Source organism: Ambystoma mexicanum, chromosome 13 (assembly GCF_040938575.1).
Source record: "Ambystoma mexicanum isolate Mex_15411 chromosome 13, UKY_AmexF1_1, whole genome shotgun sequence".
NCBI classification, from domain to species: Eukaryota; Metazoa; Chordata; class Amphibia; order Caudata; family Ambystomatidae; genus Ambystoma; species Ambystoma mexicanum.
The window spans coordinates 719,086,000-719,102,757 of NC_090938.1; the positions used below are offsets into that span (position 1 = coordinate 719,086,000).

Below are 16,758 nucleotides of genomic sequence, written 5' to 3' on the forward strand. Positions count from 1 at the left end.
TAGAATAGGACATGCTTAAGAAGCCAGCATAATTAAGTGGAAATGGTATATTCAAGACAGAGCCAAATCAGGAAAGGGTGGAGTGGCAAAATTACATGAGCAGGTAGCCAACATACCGCCCTCAGATTACATACCACCGGAAGTGCCTGAAAAACGTGTGTCTCCAGTGAAATGGGGAGTACCTTACAGCGATTTGACCGTGGAGCAAACAGAGCATGCTTGGTTCACGGATGGTTCAGCTCGATATGTGGGAAATGAGCGGTACTGGAAAGCAGTGTCGTACAATCCCAAAACAAAAAAGATGTTGACAACGACAGGGAAAGGGAAGAGCAGTCAGTTTGCAGAGCTTTACGCAGTTTATCAAGCATTGAAACAAGAGACCCCTGGTCAATGTTATGTGTACACAGATTCATGGTCAGTGGCGAATGGATTGGCAGTGTGGTTGCCAACTTGGCAAAAGAATGGGTGGAAGATTCATTCAAAAGAGTTGTGGGGAAAAGAACTGTGGCAAGATATTGCAGAAATGTTATTACAAAGTGACGTCACTGTATATCATGTGGACGCGCATTGTGCCGAAGACTCATTAGAACGTTGGTTTAATTCTGTTGCAGACGAGCACACCAAGATTTCATCTGTGGAAGCAGAGGCTCAGGAAGACGATTTGGAGGGTTTGGCCAAGTGGGCCCATCAGAAATGTGGGCACCTTGGAGAAAAGGCTACTATTAGGTGGGCACAAGCTCGAGGAATCAGTCTTCCTTTAGAAGTAATGAAAACAATCATTTTGCAATGTCCCGTGTGCCAACACCAACTGCATAGACCTATCCCTCAAATTGTTCGAGGCACATTGAGAAGAGGAAAATTACCAGGTCAAATTTGGCAGATTGATTATATCGGTCCCATGCCAATTAGTAGAGGTTGTCAGTATGCATGCAATATTGTGGATACATACTCAGGATATTTGATGGTTTTGCCGTGCAAACGTGCAACACAACTGAACACCATCAGGTTGTTAGATCAGATCATACTACATTATGGAGTGCCTTTGCAGATTCAAAGTGACAATGGGTCACATTTCAAAGGCAAATTAATCCAGGAGTTCTGTCAGGAAAAGAGCATTGAGTGGCTGTACCACGTTCCCTATTACCCAGCTGCTTCAGGGTTAATTGAACAAATGAATGGGTTATTGAAAGAACAATTGCACAAATCTGGAGACGGCAGTTTGGCAGGCTGGCGTGATTGTGTGTTTGATGCGGTGCAAGTATTAAACAATTGGCCTGTGTATGAACATGAAACTCCTTTGATGCGATTAATGACTCCTACTTTACAGGTTCAACCCAATTCAGTCAGAGAAACACTATTGCATTGGGAAATTACTCCAGGTTCTTTAGCTCCCTATCGAGCAACTCCAGAGTCAGCAGGGGTAGACTTGCATTCCCATGAAGAAATCAGATTAGATCCAAGAGGAATAGTTGTAATTGAAACAGGGATTGGATACAAATTCCCCCAGAGCATATGGGATGGATTGCCCCTAGATCTGGCCTAGCATTGAAGGGAGTTCAAGTGTTGGGAGGGGTAATTGACGCTGATTATCAAGGCGAGATTAAAGTCATCCTAATGAATAGTGGGGACTAATTGTTATCAATCCACAAGGGTGATCAAGTGGCCCAATTGATAATTATTCCTGTTAAGTTGTCCATGATTAAGAAGGGGGAGCCTCCTACAGTGTTAACTACCCGTGGGGACCGAGGTTTTGGCTCTTCAGACAGTATGGTACCGGGTGCAAAGGTGTGGGTGGAAAAGCCAAGTGGCCCACCAGTACCCGCAGATGTCATTGCATCAGGAAAAGATCAAGTAGTTTTAGTTATGGAGTCTGGTAGAAAGAAATGGCAATATGTACCCGCAGACAAATGTTACCTGAGAGAGTGAAGTGCAACACTGATCTCTTTTCTGGGTTTGCCTTGTAGATTCTTTGTCTGGCTGGTGTAATTGTGGTACTAAATGGACTCCATTTGGGAGAGTTAAACAGCCTGCTGCTACCAACGAAAAATGTCACATCTGTGCCAGTGATCAAGGGTATACTGATAGTGATGAATAATGTTGTCCCAAAGCAGCCTTATGCCGGTGCCGAAAAGCCAGCCAGACTCAAGACATGGATTCGTGAAATGCGGCAAACACATCAGGAGAAAGTGAAAACAACCTTGATGCCAGTCGTGCAAGATGCATTTGCAGGAAGGCGAAAACATTCGCCTATGATCACCCAAACGGAAAATATGTGGATATATCTGGCACAGCAAGTACTCAACATATCACACTTTTGGCTTACTGATGTGCCCAATGCTGGAGCTTTATTGACTACGTGTTTAGTAGCAGTGCCGACGCCTGTTCCGGTTTTAAAGCATATCTTCGGCGTCACACACAATGATTCTTTAGTTCAAGACTCAGATATTAGGCAATCTTTTTCAGTTTACGAATATTGTAGATTCTGCGAAGAGACCGACCGTGAATGGAGAAATTTGACATGTGTTATTACTTATAATATAACCCAAGGTGATGTATGTTATTTTATGACCTGCGATGCACAAGAAATTGGCAAATGCCGACAAATCGACTTAACCAACCAGCATAATCATACAATGTTTGAGAGACGACTATGTTCACGAGTGCCACGCACATGCACCAGTGTAAATAATACTATGGGCCTCATTACACGGTAGGCGGTGAGCCATGGCGCTATTAGCGCCCTGGCTCATGCCGGTAAAATACCGGCACCGCCTTGGCGGAAAGGGGATTTACCGCCCCATTCCAAGGTTGGAGGGGCGGTAAATCCCCCTTCCGCCATTGCCCTTCCCCATTCCCATTTCTGCCCCATAGGGCTCTATGGGAATGGGGAAGGCGCTAATTACGGCACCGCAATTTTGCGGTGCCGTAATTAGCTCCGAGGTCCCTTAGCGGGTTGGATTTTAACGCCTGCTAAAAGCAGGCGTTAAATCCCCCAACCCGCAAAGGGACCTCGTAGTAAGGCGGTAGGGATTTACCGGTACCAGTAATTTACCGGTACCGGTAAATCCCTACCGCCATCCGTGTAATGAGGCCCTATGTCTTGTAATCATACAGTGATAGCTGCCAGTCATTTGAATCATGTGAAACTTCCAACAGGATGGCTCTTTTCATGTGGTAACATCACATATACTTATATTCCAGCTAACATTTCCGGAGGTCCATGTGCTTTAACTCGATTAGGACTAATGATGTTTCCTTTACACCCAGCGATAACTCGAGGTAAAAGGTCAACTTTCAAATCTGTAGGTCTATATCCTGATTGTGATTCACATGTACACTTGTTATCAGAAGCTGAGGTTCTAGCATTAACCCTTTCATTAGTGGGAGTTTGGGGTTTAGCTGCTGGAGGTTACAAATCTTTGATGAAATTAGCATGTTTAGTAGTCAAAAGCCTTAATCATACTTCGCAGGCATTAGAAGAATTACTCATTGATAGTCAAGTTATTAAAAAAGCAACTTTGCAGAACAGAGCTGCTGTTGATTATCTATTGCTAAAACATAATTTAGGGTGTAACGCATTTGAAGGTATGTGTTGTTTCAATTTAAGTGACCATTCCCGATCTATTGAAAGTCATATTCGAGGTTTGAGGGATCTCATTTCTCAAGTGTCTCAAGATCGTGCTGGGAATTGGTGGGATTGGTTATTTTCATGGATATCTGATATTGGGGGTACACTACGTTACGCTTTTGCTTACATTTTTATTATAGTAGCAGTCATAATAGCTTGTTGTTGTTGTATTCAATTTATTCCCAATTTAGTTTTAACACTTAGTAGGTTTCAGAGACCAGCTCCTTTGCCACCGGGCTATGGAAGGTAAATATCCAAGGGTGGAATTATTATGCTTGAACTAAAATGGCGCGGTGCACAATGCATTCTGGGAGCGCTCGGAGCCATGATGGATATTTACTTCATGTCGCAGTGAAAAGCTGCACAAATTTTGCTGAGTGTTAGATTCATGGTGCTGAGAAAAACATGCTTTCCAAACCTGGTATGCAGTCAAGGACATTTCTGCTGGGAAAGCTAACTTTGTTATGGTTTGTTACTGTTCTCTGTGGAGCGTGAGGAGGGAGGCACTCTGCTCCTTGAGGGTAGCTCTCGATTGACCCAGCTAGCAACCGACGGCTGCTCATCAACTGTGCAAGTGCAATTTCCAGAAGGTTCGAGAATTGACTCCCCTTTGTGGAGTGTGTATATTTGCGGAAGCCCAGAGGTGGTCAGGTGAGACTTCAGCCGGAGAAGGACGCTTACGTCTGGCCCTCCTTGTCATAAATCTCCCCCCGTCTCACCTGGGATCGCTTCTTGCTCTGTTCCGCGGGAGGATTCCTCTTGTGGACGGATTGGGTCTTGTATAGACTCGCTCGAGTCTCGTCCGGCTGCAGAGCGCGTTCAGAGTTCCGGGAAGGCCGTTGTTCCAGGATGTCCAGGGAAGTAGGTAGCGGTCGCTAAGAATGGGGATTCCAGGAGTCGAGTAGAGGGAAAGGAAGAAGGAAGGGAACCAGGATCTTGGATAGACGATTCGCCGAACAATACACACACGTCGAGTCACTACCTAATGATAGCGTTGAGGCGCGCGGGGCCGTGGGGGCGTGGCCAATTTATAGGACGTGCCGTGTGCGTCGTGAAAGCTGGTGTGAGGCTAGTTGCTTGTTGCGGCCATGTTGGGAGTAACAAGTAATACAAGCCCCAGCGCGATAAGGACCAGGTGGTCCAGAAAGGGCAAGTTCTATGGGTCATGACAGCATGCCTCCTCCGAAGACCTGTTCCACCAGGTTTGCCCGGGTGTATGAGATGGAATCTTCTAAGCAGTCGAGGGGTATTTAAGTTAGAAACTGGTTCCCAGGTTCTCTCGCTAGGAGGGTATCCTTTCCATTCAACCAGGTATTGAAGTCGACCCCGTTTATACCTGGAATCACATATTCGGGACACTTCATATTCTAGCTGATAATTCACAACAGGATTGGGCCTGCAGGATTTTCGGGAGGATTGGATGTAAGGTTTCAATAGGGAGGTGTGAAATACTGGGTGTATTTTCTTCCAGGAATCGGGTAGCTTGAGTCGGAATGAGACAGGATTGACAACCTCCTTTATGGAAAATGGTCCATAGTACTGAGGAGCCAATTTGTTTGGCCGTAGATGTCGGGGTAATAGTTTCGAGGACAACCAGACTTGATCACCAACAGAATAGGAGGCCGCTGGTCTTCTCTTGGAATCCGCTTAGAGCTTAGTGCGTGTTTGGGCCTCTTTCAAATGTTCCTTGGCTTCCTTGTGAATGTTGATGAGAGTCTGTATCCAAGAGTCGAGAGTAGGTACTGGAGTGGGATGTGGAAGAACAGAAGGTAAAACGGACGGGTGAAAACCTTGACTGCAATAGAAAGGGCTGACCTTGAGTGCAGAGTGATCGGAATTGTTGTAGGCAAACTCGGCCAGGGGTATGAGGAGAGACCAGTCATCCTGAACCTTGGTGGCAAAACAACGAAGGTATTGCTCCAGAGTTGATTTACACGTTCCGTGGCTCCGTTGGTTTGTGGGTGATAACCTGATGAAAGAGCGCGTTGGATCCCTAGAATGCGACAGAGATGTTTCCAGAATTGTGAGACATATTGAGGTCCTCGGTCCGATATGATCTTGGAAGGAAGTCCATGGAGACGGAAAATATGTTCCAGGAAGATTCCAGCAAGTTCTGAGGAGGATGGTAGCTTATACAAAGGTGTGAAATGAGCCATACGGGTGAACAAGTCTATGGTTACCATGATGGTCGTGTGCCCTCGGGAAGGTGGTAACTCCACAATGAAGTCTGTAGCAATAAACTCCCATGGTCTTGTTGGCAGCGATGGTTGCAGTAGAAGACCAGGAGGTCTCTTGTTATCATGTTTGTTTTGACTGCAGACAGTACAAGCCTTGACGTACTGTTGTACGTCGGTCTTCATTTGGGGCCACCAAAACTGTCTTTGTATAAGACGGAGGGTTTTAGTTATACCATGATGACCGGAGTGAGGGGTATCATGGCAGAGGTTTATTATCTTGTGTTGTAATTTCTGCGTAAGAATGTCCAGTGCATTGTCCTTGAATAGATATTCTTCCTTGACTCTTAGATTCCATGGATTCTTCCTTGAAATCTCCTTCCAGAGGTCAGAGGACTGGGTTTGAGCTCTGATTTCTTCCAGGAGGTTGATTGCCTGAGCTACAAAGATAGTTTGGGGAAACATCTTAGGATAGGCCTTATCCTCAGTGGTTGCATAGTTTGGACGTCAAGATAAGGCGTCAGCAATAATGTTTTGTGATCCGGGAACGTGAGTGATTTGAAACTGGTATTGGGCAAAGAAGTAGGCCCAACGGGCCTGACGACTGTTCCTTCACTCCAAAGACTGTAGGATTTGGAGATTCCGATGATCTGTGCGGACCTGAACTGGATATCTAGCACCCAGAAGTAGGTGTCGTCATTCAGTGAAGGCTTGGCGGATGGCCAAGAGTTCCTTTTCCAGGACGGAATAGTGAGTCTCACTGGGGGTCAGGGTTCGTGAAAGGTAAGCAATGGGGTGTTCCAGTCCATCCTCAGTACTTCCTATGGCGTAGTTAGAGGCATCCGTTTCCACTAGAAATGGGCGATTTGTGTCGGGTTGGGTCAGGATGGGGGCTTGTGTGAACTCCGTCTTCAATCGTTGGAATGCCTAATCTTGCGATGTAGACCAGATAAAGGGGGTGTCCTTCTTCAATAGAGCTACGATCGGCTGAACAATCTCTGAAAAGGTAGAAATAAACTTCCGGTAGAAGTTGGCGAGCCCCAGGAAGGATTGCACCTGTTTCACAGAAGTCGGAGCGAGCCAAGCCAGTATGGCTTTTACCTTCGAAGGGTCCATGCCAATTCCTTCTGGGCTAAGGATGAATCCTAGGTAGTGAACAGAAGTAACGTGGAACAAGCATTTTTCGGGTTTGGCTAACAGTTTGTTTTCACGAAGTCGTTGTAGTACTGCCTTTACGTGTTCTTCATGTTTTAGAGGATCTTTGGAAAAAATCAATATGTCATCCAGGTAGACAATGACGAAGAGGAACAACATATCAGAGAACACCCTGTCCATAAAACGCTGAAAGACTGCAGGAGCATTGGCTAGTCCAAAAGGCATGACTAGGTATTCAAAGTGACCAAAGGGTGTTCTAAAGGCTGTCTTCCATTCGTCCCCTTCCCGGATTCGAATTAAATGGTAGGCACCCCGGAGATCCAGCTTTGTGAAAATTACGGCTCCTCTTACAGCTGCCAGGATATCGAAATCAAGGGCAGTGGGTATCGATCTTTGAGGGTGCATTGGTTTAAGCCTCGATAGTCGAGGCAAGGTCTGAGATCCTTGGTGTCCTTCTTGGGAACGAAGGACAACGAAGCACCCACTGGAGATTTCGAGGGTCTTATGGTGCCGTTTTCAAGATTGGTGTTGAGGTATTCCCGAAGGGCCTTTTTTCAGGTTCGGAAAGGATGAACATTCAGCCGAAAGGAATTACAGCTGAGGGATCTGTATCTATGACAGTCTTCAGGCCAGTGAGGGGGTAATGCTTGGACTATGGTGGTGGAAAATACATCAGCATACTCCTGATAGGTCTCTGGAACTTGTATGATATTGGAAACCATGAGTGGTGTTTCTTGGTCTCTTGGAGGTTCTTTAGGAGTTATCGAGGACGGGTCCAGGGAAAGACAGTGGGACATACAGAACTCTGAGCCCAGGAATAATGATCCTGCTGTCCAATTGATATACGGATTGTGTTTTTGTAGCCAGGGCATACCCACAACCATGGGGTAATGGGCTGACTTAATGATGTCGAATGTAATCCGCTCTTGATGATGATTTATGGAAAGTTGGATCTCTTTAGTCTGCAGGCTTATGGGTCCTGAAGAGAGGGGTCTTCTGTCAATTGCTTCCACCGGCTGCATGGTGTTTCGTGTCTCGTACGGAATATGATGACTAACTACCCAGTCTTGATCAATGAAAATTCCCATAGCTCTGCAGTCCACCAAGGCCAGAATGGGATAGGTCTCGTCTTTGGAGGACGAAAGGAAGGCCTGTAGAATCACCAAACTATTTTGTCCAGGAGAGTTCAAGGATGGAATTGATGTGGAGCAAACATCTCTCTCCTGACACCTCGCTCCATCTAGGATCGGGAGCTAGCGTTTCCCGAACGCCGTGGAGGGGCTAGAGGTCATTCTCTAACAAGATGTTTATCCGAGGCACAATACATGCACAGCCCTGTGTGGATCCTTCTCATCCTTTCTTGAGGGGAAATAGGCCCACGGAAGGCTCCGATTTGCATGGGTTCCGGATCTGTGTCAGGGGTTGGGTCTGAATCGGTTTTAACAGAGGTCTCAAGGGAATTCTTTTGAAAAGGTGTCTTGGTCTTTCTTCTTTCAGCCTTTCTTTCCTGGATTCGAAAGTCTATCTGCAGGGCTAAATCCATAAGAGCCTAGAAGGAACTAGGACGAGCTACCCGGGCTAATTCGTCCTTAATGTTCTCGTTTAGACCCCTGCGAAATAGAGTGAAACTTGCTTCAGAGGACCAATCTGCTTCCTTGACCAGTTGTTTGAATCTAGTAACGTATGTTAACATATCCTGGGTACCCTGTCGAAAATCAAGTAAGCGTTCTTGAGCACTAAAAACCTGTTCTGGGCGGTCGAACATTGTCTTGAGTGCCTGAATGAATCCATCATAATCATCCAGGAGGGCATCCCCTGAGTTGACTAAGGGGCGTAGCCCAGGTTAACGTGTTCCCTGTGAGGTGCGAGATAATGAAGCCCACCTTCGCCCTAGAAGTTGAAAAATAATAGGGCTTAAAGGTAAAATGCACCAAGCAGGAATCAAGGAATCCACGTAAGGATTTTGCTGATCCATCATATTTGTCCACCACTCCACCAAGCAACACACTGTCCTTGTTAGTGGGGTCGCGAGACAACACTAGCTGCCTTAGGGCACCATTCTCAGCCTTTAAGTTCTGTACTTCAGTTGTGAGCTCTTGCATGCCACGCATAAGGTCCTGGACTGCTTTCTCCATAGCAGTATCGGTGTCGGTCGTTTGGCATCTCAAACTGTTGTAAATCTCCCCCGTCTCACCTGGGATCGCTTCTTGCTCTGTTTCGCGGGAGGATTCCTCTTGTGGACGGATCGGGTCTTGTTTAGACTTGCTCGAGTCTCATCCAGCTGCAGAGCGCGTTCAGAGTTCGGAGAAGGCCGTTGTTCCAGGATGTCCAGGGAAGTAGGTAGCGGTCGCTAAGAATGGGGATTCCAGGAGTCGAGTAGAGGGAAAGGAAGAAGGAAGGAAGGAGGAAGGGAACCAGGATCTTGGATAGAAGATTCGCCGAACAGCACACACACGTCGAGTCACTACCTAATGAAAGCGTTGAGACGCGCGGGGCCGCGGGGGCGTGTCCAATTTATAGGACGTGCTGTGTGCGTCGTGAAAGCTGGTGTGAGGCTAGTCGCTTGTTGCAGCCATGTTGGGAGTAACAAGGAATACAAGCCCCGGCGCGATAAGGACCAGGAGGTCCAGAAAGGGCAAGTTCTATGGGTCATGACACTCCTGTGAGCTGTGGTGCTGTCGGCCTGGCTGTTCCCGGGGTCTTCCAGCCGCTTCTGGGCGAGATGAGGAATCCTGTTACGCTCACGGTGATGTATTTCCTTTTGAATTCTTTACTTCTGTGATTTATGTCTATATTACTTCTGTGAGTTATTTCTATGTTATTATTGGTTGCTTCTAAGCTTTGAATAAATAGCCGTATAAGAGCTGATTATCTTCTAAGAGTGTGTGGTTGTGAGTTATTGCGTCTGTCTACGTTCAAAGTATTTGCTCTGTAATTGCATTGGTGATTTATGTTTTTCCGTGCACTCTGGGGAGGGCAATACACCGCCTCACGTGTAAGGGGCTGGCATGGACTGTATTCTGAAGCTTAGAGCACCCTTTCTGCACCAGTCTAAAGAGGTGTTAATTAACAGCACGCTGGAGGTGACGTTAGTTATGAAAAGAGGTGGCATTCCTTACAAATTGTTAACTTTTCCCCAAAAAAATCTAGGACTGTCTGAAATAAATCTTCTTTTTAAACTGTCAGTGCCACATTTTCTGCGTCACAGAAAGTGTTGCCGAGACTCTTCAAGCCGCCGACACTTTCCGTACTGTGGAAATGTGACTTTGCTTTTGTGCCTTTGCTCTTTGCATTTTGGCCAGAGGTACTCTGCGCACGGTAACCCTGCAGCGCTTCATCTGCACATATTTTATATGGTTTTTCTTGCCTGATGCCGACATCTCTCCTCCACTCTTCCCATCACCTTCAGAATGCAGGTGGGAAAATTTGGAGGAGGGAATGTCATTATTACGTGCCATTTAGCACAGGCTCAGAATCGGACAGAGTGCCGCTGCAGGGTACTCATGCCGCCTCACCTACTGGTGGCTCTCTGTGACTCATGTTTCTTTCCTATGACTGAGTGTCGCTGCAGGGGACTCATGCCACCTCACCTTCTGGTAACTCTCTGTGACTCATGTTTCTTTCCTATGACTGAGTGTCGCTGCAGGGGACTCATGCCACCTCACCTTCTGGTGACTCTCTGTGACTCATGTTCCTATCCCATGACTGAGTGTCGCTGCAGGGGACTCATGCGGTGACTCATGGAGCCTCAACCTTCTGGTAACTCTCTGTGACTCATGTTCCTTTCCTATGACCAAGTGTCACTGCAGGGGACTCATGCTGCCTCACCTTCTGGTGACTCTCTCTGACTCCTGTTCCTTTCCTATGACCGAGTGTCACTGCAAGGGACTTCTGCCACCTCACCTTCTGGTGACTCTCTGTGACTCATGTTCCTTTCGTATGACCAAGTGTGGCTGCAGGGGACTCATGCCACTCCTCCTCACAGTGACTCCTGTGATCCAAGAGGCCACATGGAGGGTTAGAGTTTGGAATTTGTAAATCACATGTACTCACGTTCCCAGAATTTCACGTATCTCAATTCTGAAAGTAAGAAGAAAATTAAGGTTTTGTGAAATCAGACAAACCAGCGAGACATTGAAGTATGTTAAATAAAATATATTTATTACCATTAATCAAACTTACCCATTTCTGCAGGAAATGTTTCTGTAGTAAAAGAAAAACAAGTGATATATTAGATCCAAACTTAACCCAGCACTACCTGCCTCCAGCTCCCAGCACTGCACCCCCACTCCTTGCCCTTCACCTAATGCCCCCCCCTTTCAGCTTCCACCACTGCACCCCCACTCAAGGCCCTTCACCTAATTCCTCGCTCCAGCTCCTACCACTGCACCCCCACTCCATGCCCTTCCCCTAATGCTCCCCTCCAGCACCTGCCACTGCTCCCCACTCCCTACCCTTCCCCAATGCCTCCCCTCCAGCTCCTGCCACTGCATCCCCAATCCCTGCCCTTCCCCTAATGCCTCCCCTCCAGCTCCTGCCACTGCACCCCCACTCCCTTCACACAATGCCTCCCTTCCAGCTCCTGCCACTGCACCCCCACACCCTGCCCTTCACCTAATGACCTCCTCCAGCTCCCACCACTGCACCCGCACTCCCTGCCCTTCAGCTAATTCCCCCCTCCAGCTCCCACCACTGCACCCACACTCCTTGCCCTTCAGCTAATGCCCCGCTCCAGCTCCCACCACTGCACCCACACTCCCTGCCCTTCACCTAATGCCGCTCTCCAGTTCCCATCACTGCACCCCCACTCCCTGCCCTTCACCTAATGCCTCCCCACCAGCTCCCGCCACTGCACCCCCACCCCCTGCCCTTCACCTAATGCCTCCCCTCCAACTCCGCCCACTGCACCCCCTCTCTCTGCCCTTCCCCTAATGCCTCCTCTCCAGCTCCTGCCACTGCACCCCCACTCCCTTCACACAATGCCTCCCTTCCAGCTCCTGCCACTGCACCCCCACACCCTGCCCTTCACCTAATGCCCTCCTCCAGCTCCCACCACTGCACCCGCACTCCCTGCCCTTCAGCTAATGCCCCCCTCCAGCTCCCACCACTGCACCCACACTCACTGCCCTTCAGCTAATGCCTCCCCTCCAGCCCCCGCCACTGCACCACCAATTCCTGCCCTTCAGCTAATGCCCCCCTCCAGCTCCCACCACTGCACCCACACTCCCTGCCCTTCAGCTAATGCCCCGCTCCAGCTCCCACCACTGCACCCACACTCCCTGCCCTTCACCTAATGCCGCTCTCCAGTTCCCATCACTGCACCCCCACTCCCTGCCCTTCACCTAATGCCTCCCCACCAGCTCCCGCCACTGCACCCCCACCCCCTGCCCTTCACCTAATGCCTCCCCTCCAACTCCGCCCACTGCACCCCCACTCTCTGCCCTTCCCCTAATGCCTCCTCTCCAGCTCCTGCCACTGCACCCCCACTCCCTTCACACAATGCCTCCCTTCCAGCTCCTGCCACTGCACCCCCACACCCTGCCCTTCACCTAATGCCCTCCTCCAGCTCCCACCACTGCACCCGCACTCCCTGCCCTTCAGCTAATGCCCCCCTCCAGCTCCCACCAGTGCACCCCCACTCCCTGTCCTTCCCCTAATGCCTCCCCTCCAGCTCTGGCCACTGCACCCCCACTCCCTGCTCTTCCGCTAATGCCTCCCCTCCAGCTCACACCACTGCACCCCCACTCCCTGCCCTTCCCCTAATGCCTCCCCTCCAGCTCTGGCCACTGCACCCCCATTCCCTGCCCTTCCCTTCATGCCTCCCCCTCCAGCTCCCACCACTGCACCCCCCTCCCTGCCCTTCCCCTAACACCTCCCCTCCAGCTCCCAGCGCCACAACCCCACTCCCTGCCCTTCCCCTAACACCTCCCCTCCAGCCCCCACCACTGCACCCCCACTCCCTGCCCTTCATCTAATGCCCCCCCAGCTCCTGCCACTGAACCCCCACTCCCTACCCTATCCCTCATGCCTCCCCCTCCATCTCCCACTACTGCACCCACACTCCCTGCCCTTTATCAAATGCTCCCTCTCCAGCTCCCGCCACTGCAACCCCATTCCCTGCCCTTCGCCTAATGCCTCCCCTTGAGGTCCCGCCACTGCACCTGCACTCCCTGCCCTTCACATAATGCCTCCCCCTCCAACCACTGACCCCCACTCCCTGCCCTTCACCTAATGCTTCCCCTCCAGCTCCCACCACAGCACCCCCACTTTCTTGGGTGCCCAACTGTCATGTTTTGGCTTTTCCTCCCTGACCTCTCCCGCCCCAGAGATGTCACTCTTTCAGAGCGTAACCTTCTCAGCACAAAGTAAAGGACCACGGAAAAGGGCATTCAAATCACAGATAATTTTGCCTTTTTATTGGATCAAGCATATCATGCCACTATATCTGATAAAGGACCTCCTATTTTGAACCCAATACTGGCTCAGTGTCCTCGCAAGCAACACTTTGGGGGGATTTAAGTTACATCTGAGGTATTGCATTAACCCTACCTGTGCATCTCTAAAATGTGAATCATTGCAATTGACTGCATTGGGAGAGTAACTTCATGCATTGGAACACACGTACCCTATTACCCCAACACCACCAGACCTAAAGGCGGTGTGATGAATCCTACGGATCCCTCGCTGAACCCCTGCCTAAAGTCTCCCCCCAGGTGGCCAGGGAAAGGCAGACACTTCCTGACCTTGGGGGTGGTGTACTGCGGGAGGATCACCTGGGAGGAGACAAGGCCAGGATGGTGAGGAGATCCATTGGGATGAGACGCGGTATGTGTCCTTTGAAAGGGAGCACCTTTCAAGATTGCCAAACAGGTACTGGCTTATTGCCATTACAATGTATCTGAACCTCATATAAATTCTGTGGCTCTCGGCACATATACCCTAACACCTAAACAAACCTTCATAACAGAAAGATCTTTCAAGGTATCTCAGCATAAACACCCTCCTTACTCCCAAAGGTATAAAGTAAAAGGATCTGTCTTCCTCTGTAACAACCAATTCTAACGGTTCATCTTTTAATGGTTTTAAGGGAAATAAATCTACCCCTAAAAAGCAAGAAGTTGCTTTAAAGAACGAACTAGTCCCATAATCCCATGAATACTGGATCGAGGAAGAGGGCTGAAGAGGCCTGCTGTAATAGTAGTCAGGCAATTAAGCCTAACAGCCCACACCTGAAGGAGACTGGGAGGCATAAAAGCCCCCTCAGGTGTAGGCAATGCACAGGAGCTGGAACAGATGTACGTTAAAATAACGTATCCCAAAAGATCGAATTACAAAATAGCAGAGCCGACTTTTGTAGTTCGATTCTTTGGGATTTTGTCCGTTTGTCCCCCGGACTGCCTTTAATGTATGCGGGGGACACTGCTGCAACCCACATCCCCCTTGTTCAGTATTATGGACTTTGATCTAATTTACCATGCTGAATGCACACTAAACGTGCATTCAGCATTTTAGATTCAATCTTTCACGCAAGACCGCTGGAACTGTGACTGGAGTGCGGGCTGTAGTAGCAGGAGCAGAAAGAAGAAGACACAGTGTTGGCAGTGTATGCATACGTGGGAGAACAAAGGGACGCCGGAACGTTGATACAGCAGATTTCACCTGCTTGTTCTGTGAGGGTCCTGTTCCCCCAAACTCTGAGTTGCAGAGGCTGTGCTGTGGAAGGCGTGCAGGAAGGCTGCCTTTCCCCATGTGAGCCTGATTGTAAAGATTGCTGTACCAGCGATGTGTCAGAGACCAAGGCATGGAGCTGCAGGCAACGGGCTCCTTTGTCGACTGGCCGCACCAGAAAAACCTTCAACAAGGAAGGGTGTGTGTCCTTGTGAAGCCAGGAGCAGTAAAGGTTGTGACCGAAGTCATGGAAGTTGTGCAACCCACAGAACAAGGATTACAGAAGACAACGAGTCAAACCTGGCGTTCTGCTTCCTTGCACGAGCACTATCGGCTACAGTATCCAGCCCCATCTTCACTCACGTGTAGGCTAAAGCGAGCTGAAGTTGTTCATTAAACCTTTGACAATGGAACATTAAAAAAATAGCTTAAAAAAATAGCACTTGCGTGTGATCAGTAATTTCTCTTTTCGCTCGCGTGAAGAGCAAACGCTACCAAAAGCCATTAGCGAACATTTTAAACGCTCTAAGCTTTATGAAGAAGTGGCTGTGTGCGCCTAATTTCACTTTCCAAAATAAGAGTGACCGTTTACATCTTTATTCATGCATAAATGCCTAATAGAGAAGTAAAGCATTTCAACTTTGTACCTATCATTGAAGAGAGAGCAAGCATTGCCCAAGCAAAGAGCAATCCCCTATTAAGCCCGAAAGCAGCTTTTCTTAAAGCCAGAAAACCATCTAACTAAGACTGTGATTCTGTAGAAAGTTTAACATTGCTTAAGATACAAGTGTGCCAGCATTACCTGGAGCCAAGAGAGTGGCACCAAGGCTTCTGGGTAATTATTTTGGCTAACAGTTGGCAGAGATATGAAGGCAAAGTTGGGGAAGGGAAACCTGCTGTTCATCTGAAGTTGGTACAATCTAGATTGCTTGTTGAAGAATACTATTTGAAGTTGAGACAGACAAGAGAAGCCAAGAAGCTGCCCCTTTTGAAGAGACACTCAGAGGAAGAGTGCCTTGCCTGGTGGAGGGTGCTGAGGTGCCTTAACCTAAATCTTGTCAGAACTAAAAACCTGTTTTGGATTGGAAGTACTGAAGCTTTGGTGGTATTCCAAAACACTGAGACTGTGGTGGTATATTTAAGTGGCAATAGATGCAACATTTCAAAAGCCCACATGAAGTAAAGTACTATGAGACAAAGGAGAATGCTCTCATGGGAAGCTTGAGCAGAAGTGAAGTTGTTGAAGTGGAAGCAGCAGCAATGTGAGTCATCCTGACAAATATACCTACTGTGAATCCTAATCTTGTGACTGATGACATATTGATTGCTAACCAAGAACTGTTTCACTGACAGTTGTAGAAGTGGCATTTCTTTTGAACTGTGGCAAGCTCCTTGACTACCGGAAGTGGTGGCAAAGCATTGCGGCGGCTGGGAACACCATTGTTGCTGTTCTGAGGAAGTGGGAAGTCCATATTGCACCAAGGAGAACATAATTGCTATTATTGGAACTTTGGTTTACAACACATTACTTTGACTTTGAGACATCAAGCATTGCCCTGTGACTATTCCATCTACAAGGATTTCCTGGTTTCTTTCTTTTGTTGAACCTTGAAGCAGAATTCACTGTGAATCCTGAGGAAGGGAACTCTCCCAGGTTATGAGAGGTTATCAATAAACTGGGAATGTTGCTGATGCCATTTGAAACACAAATACAAAAAAGGTAGCAGGCGCCCCTCTCTGGAAAAAGAACACGGCATGATAACCTGTTCAGTGGTTTTTAACCACTTTGAGAGTTCACAGCCATCTGCTTTTTTCTCACTGTACCTTTCACAGATGGGAAATATCCATTAGCATATCAGTCTTTGTCCCGTCCACATGGGCAGTCCAGCACCGAAATGCTATGGCGATTCCCTTCTGAACAAGAGTACCAACAGCAACCCCATACACGTGTTTCAGCCTTGTTGGGCCTCATCAGTGAGGTAGAGCTGTGCCTCTCTGAGCACAGTGAGCAGGGAGTCCACGTCTGGTTGCCCACAGGTAATTTAGGGTGACCAACCCCAAGTTCCTTCCAAAAATACAAAAAAGGTAGCAGGCGCCCCTCTCTATTTGAAACACCATATAATGTTTAGTGTG

At 48.3% G+C, this 16,758-nt stretch overlaps 1 protein-coding gene across 6 annotated transcripts in view; it reads right to left on the reverse strand.

The window, feature by feature from the left end:
• Positions 1-16,758, reverse strand: part of LOC138521795 (E3 ubiquitin-protein ligase TRIM39-like) — a 196,707-nt gene that overhangs the window by 89,376 nt on the left and 90,573 nt on the right. For 5 of the 6 annotated variants that reach the window (XM_069634893.1, XM_069634888.1, XM_069634892.1 and 2 more), the window contains 2 exons: positions 11,140-11,160; positions 11,011-11,037 (listed from right to left, as the gene is read on the reverse strand). The exons of the other annotated variant lie outside the window; for it this stretch is intronic. In XM_069634893.1, coding sequence (XP_069490994.1) covers positions 11,011-11,037; positions 11,140-11,160 — 48 coding nt within the window. The remainder of the gene's footprint in view (positions 1-11,010; positions 11,038-11,139; positions 11,161-16,758) is intronic. 6 annotated transcript variants of the gene reach the window in all.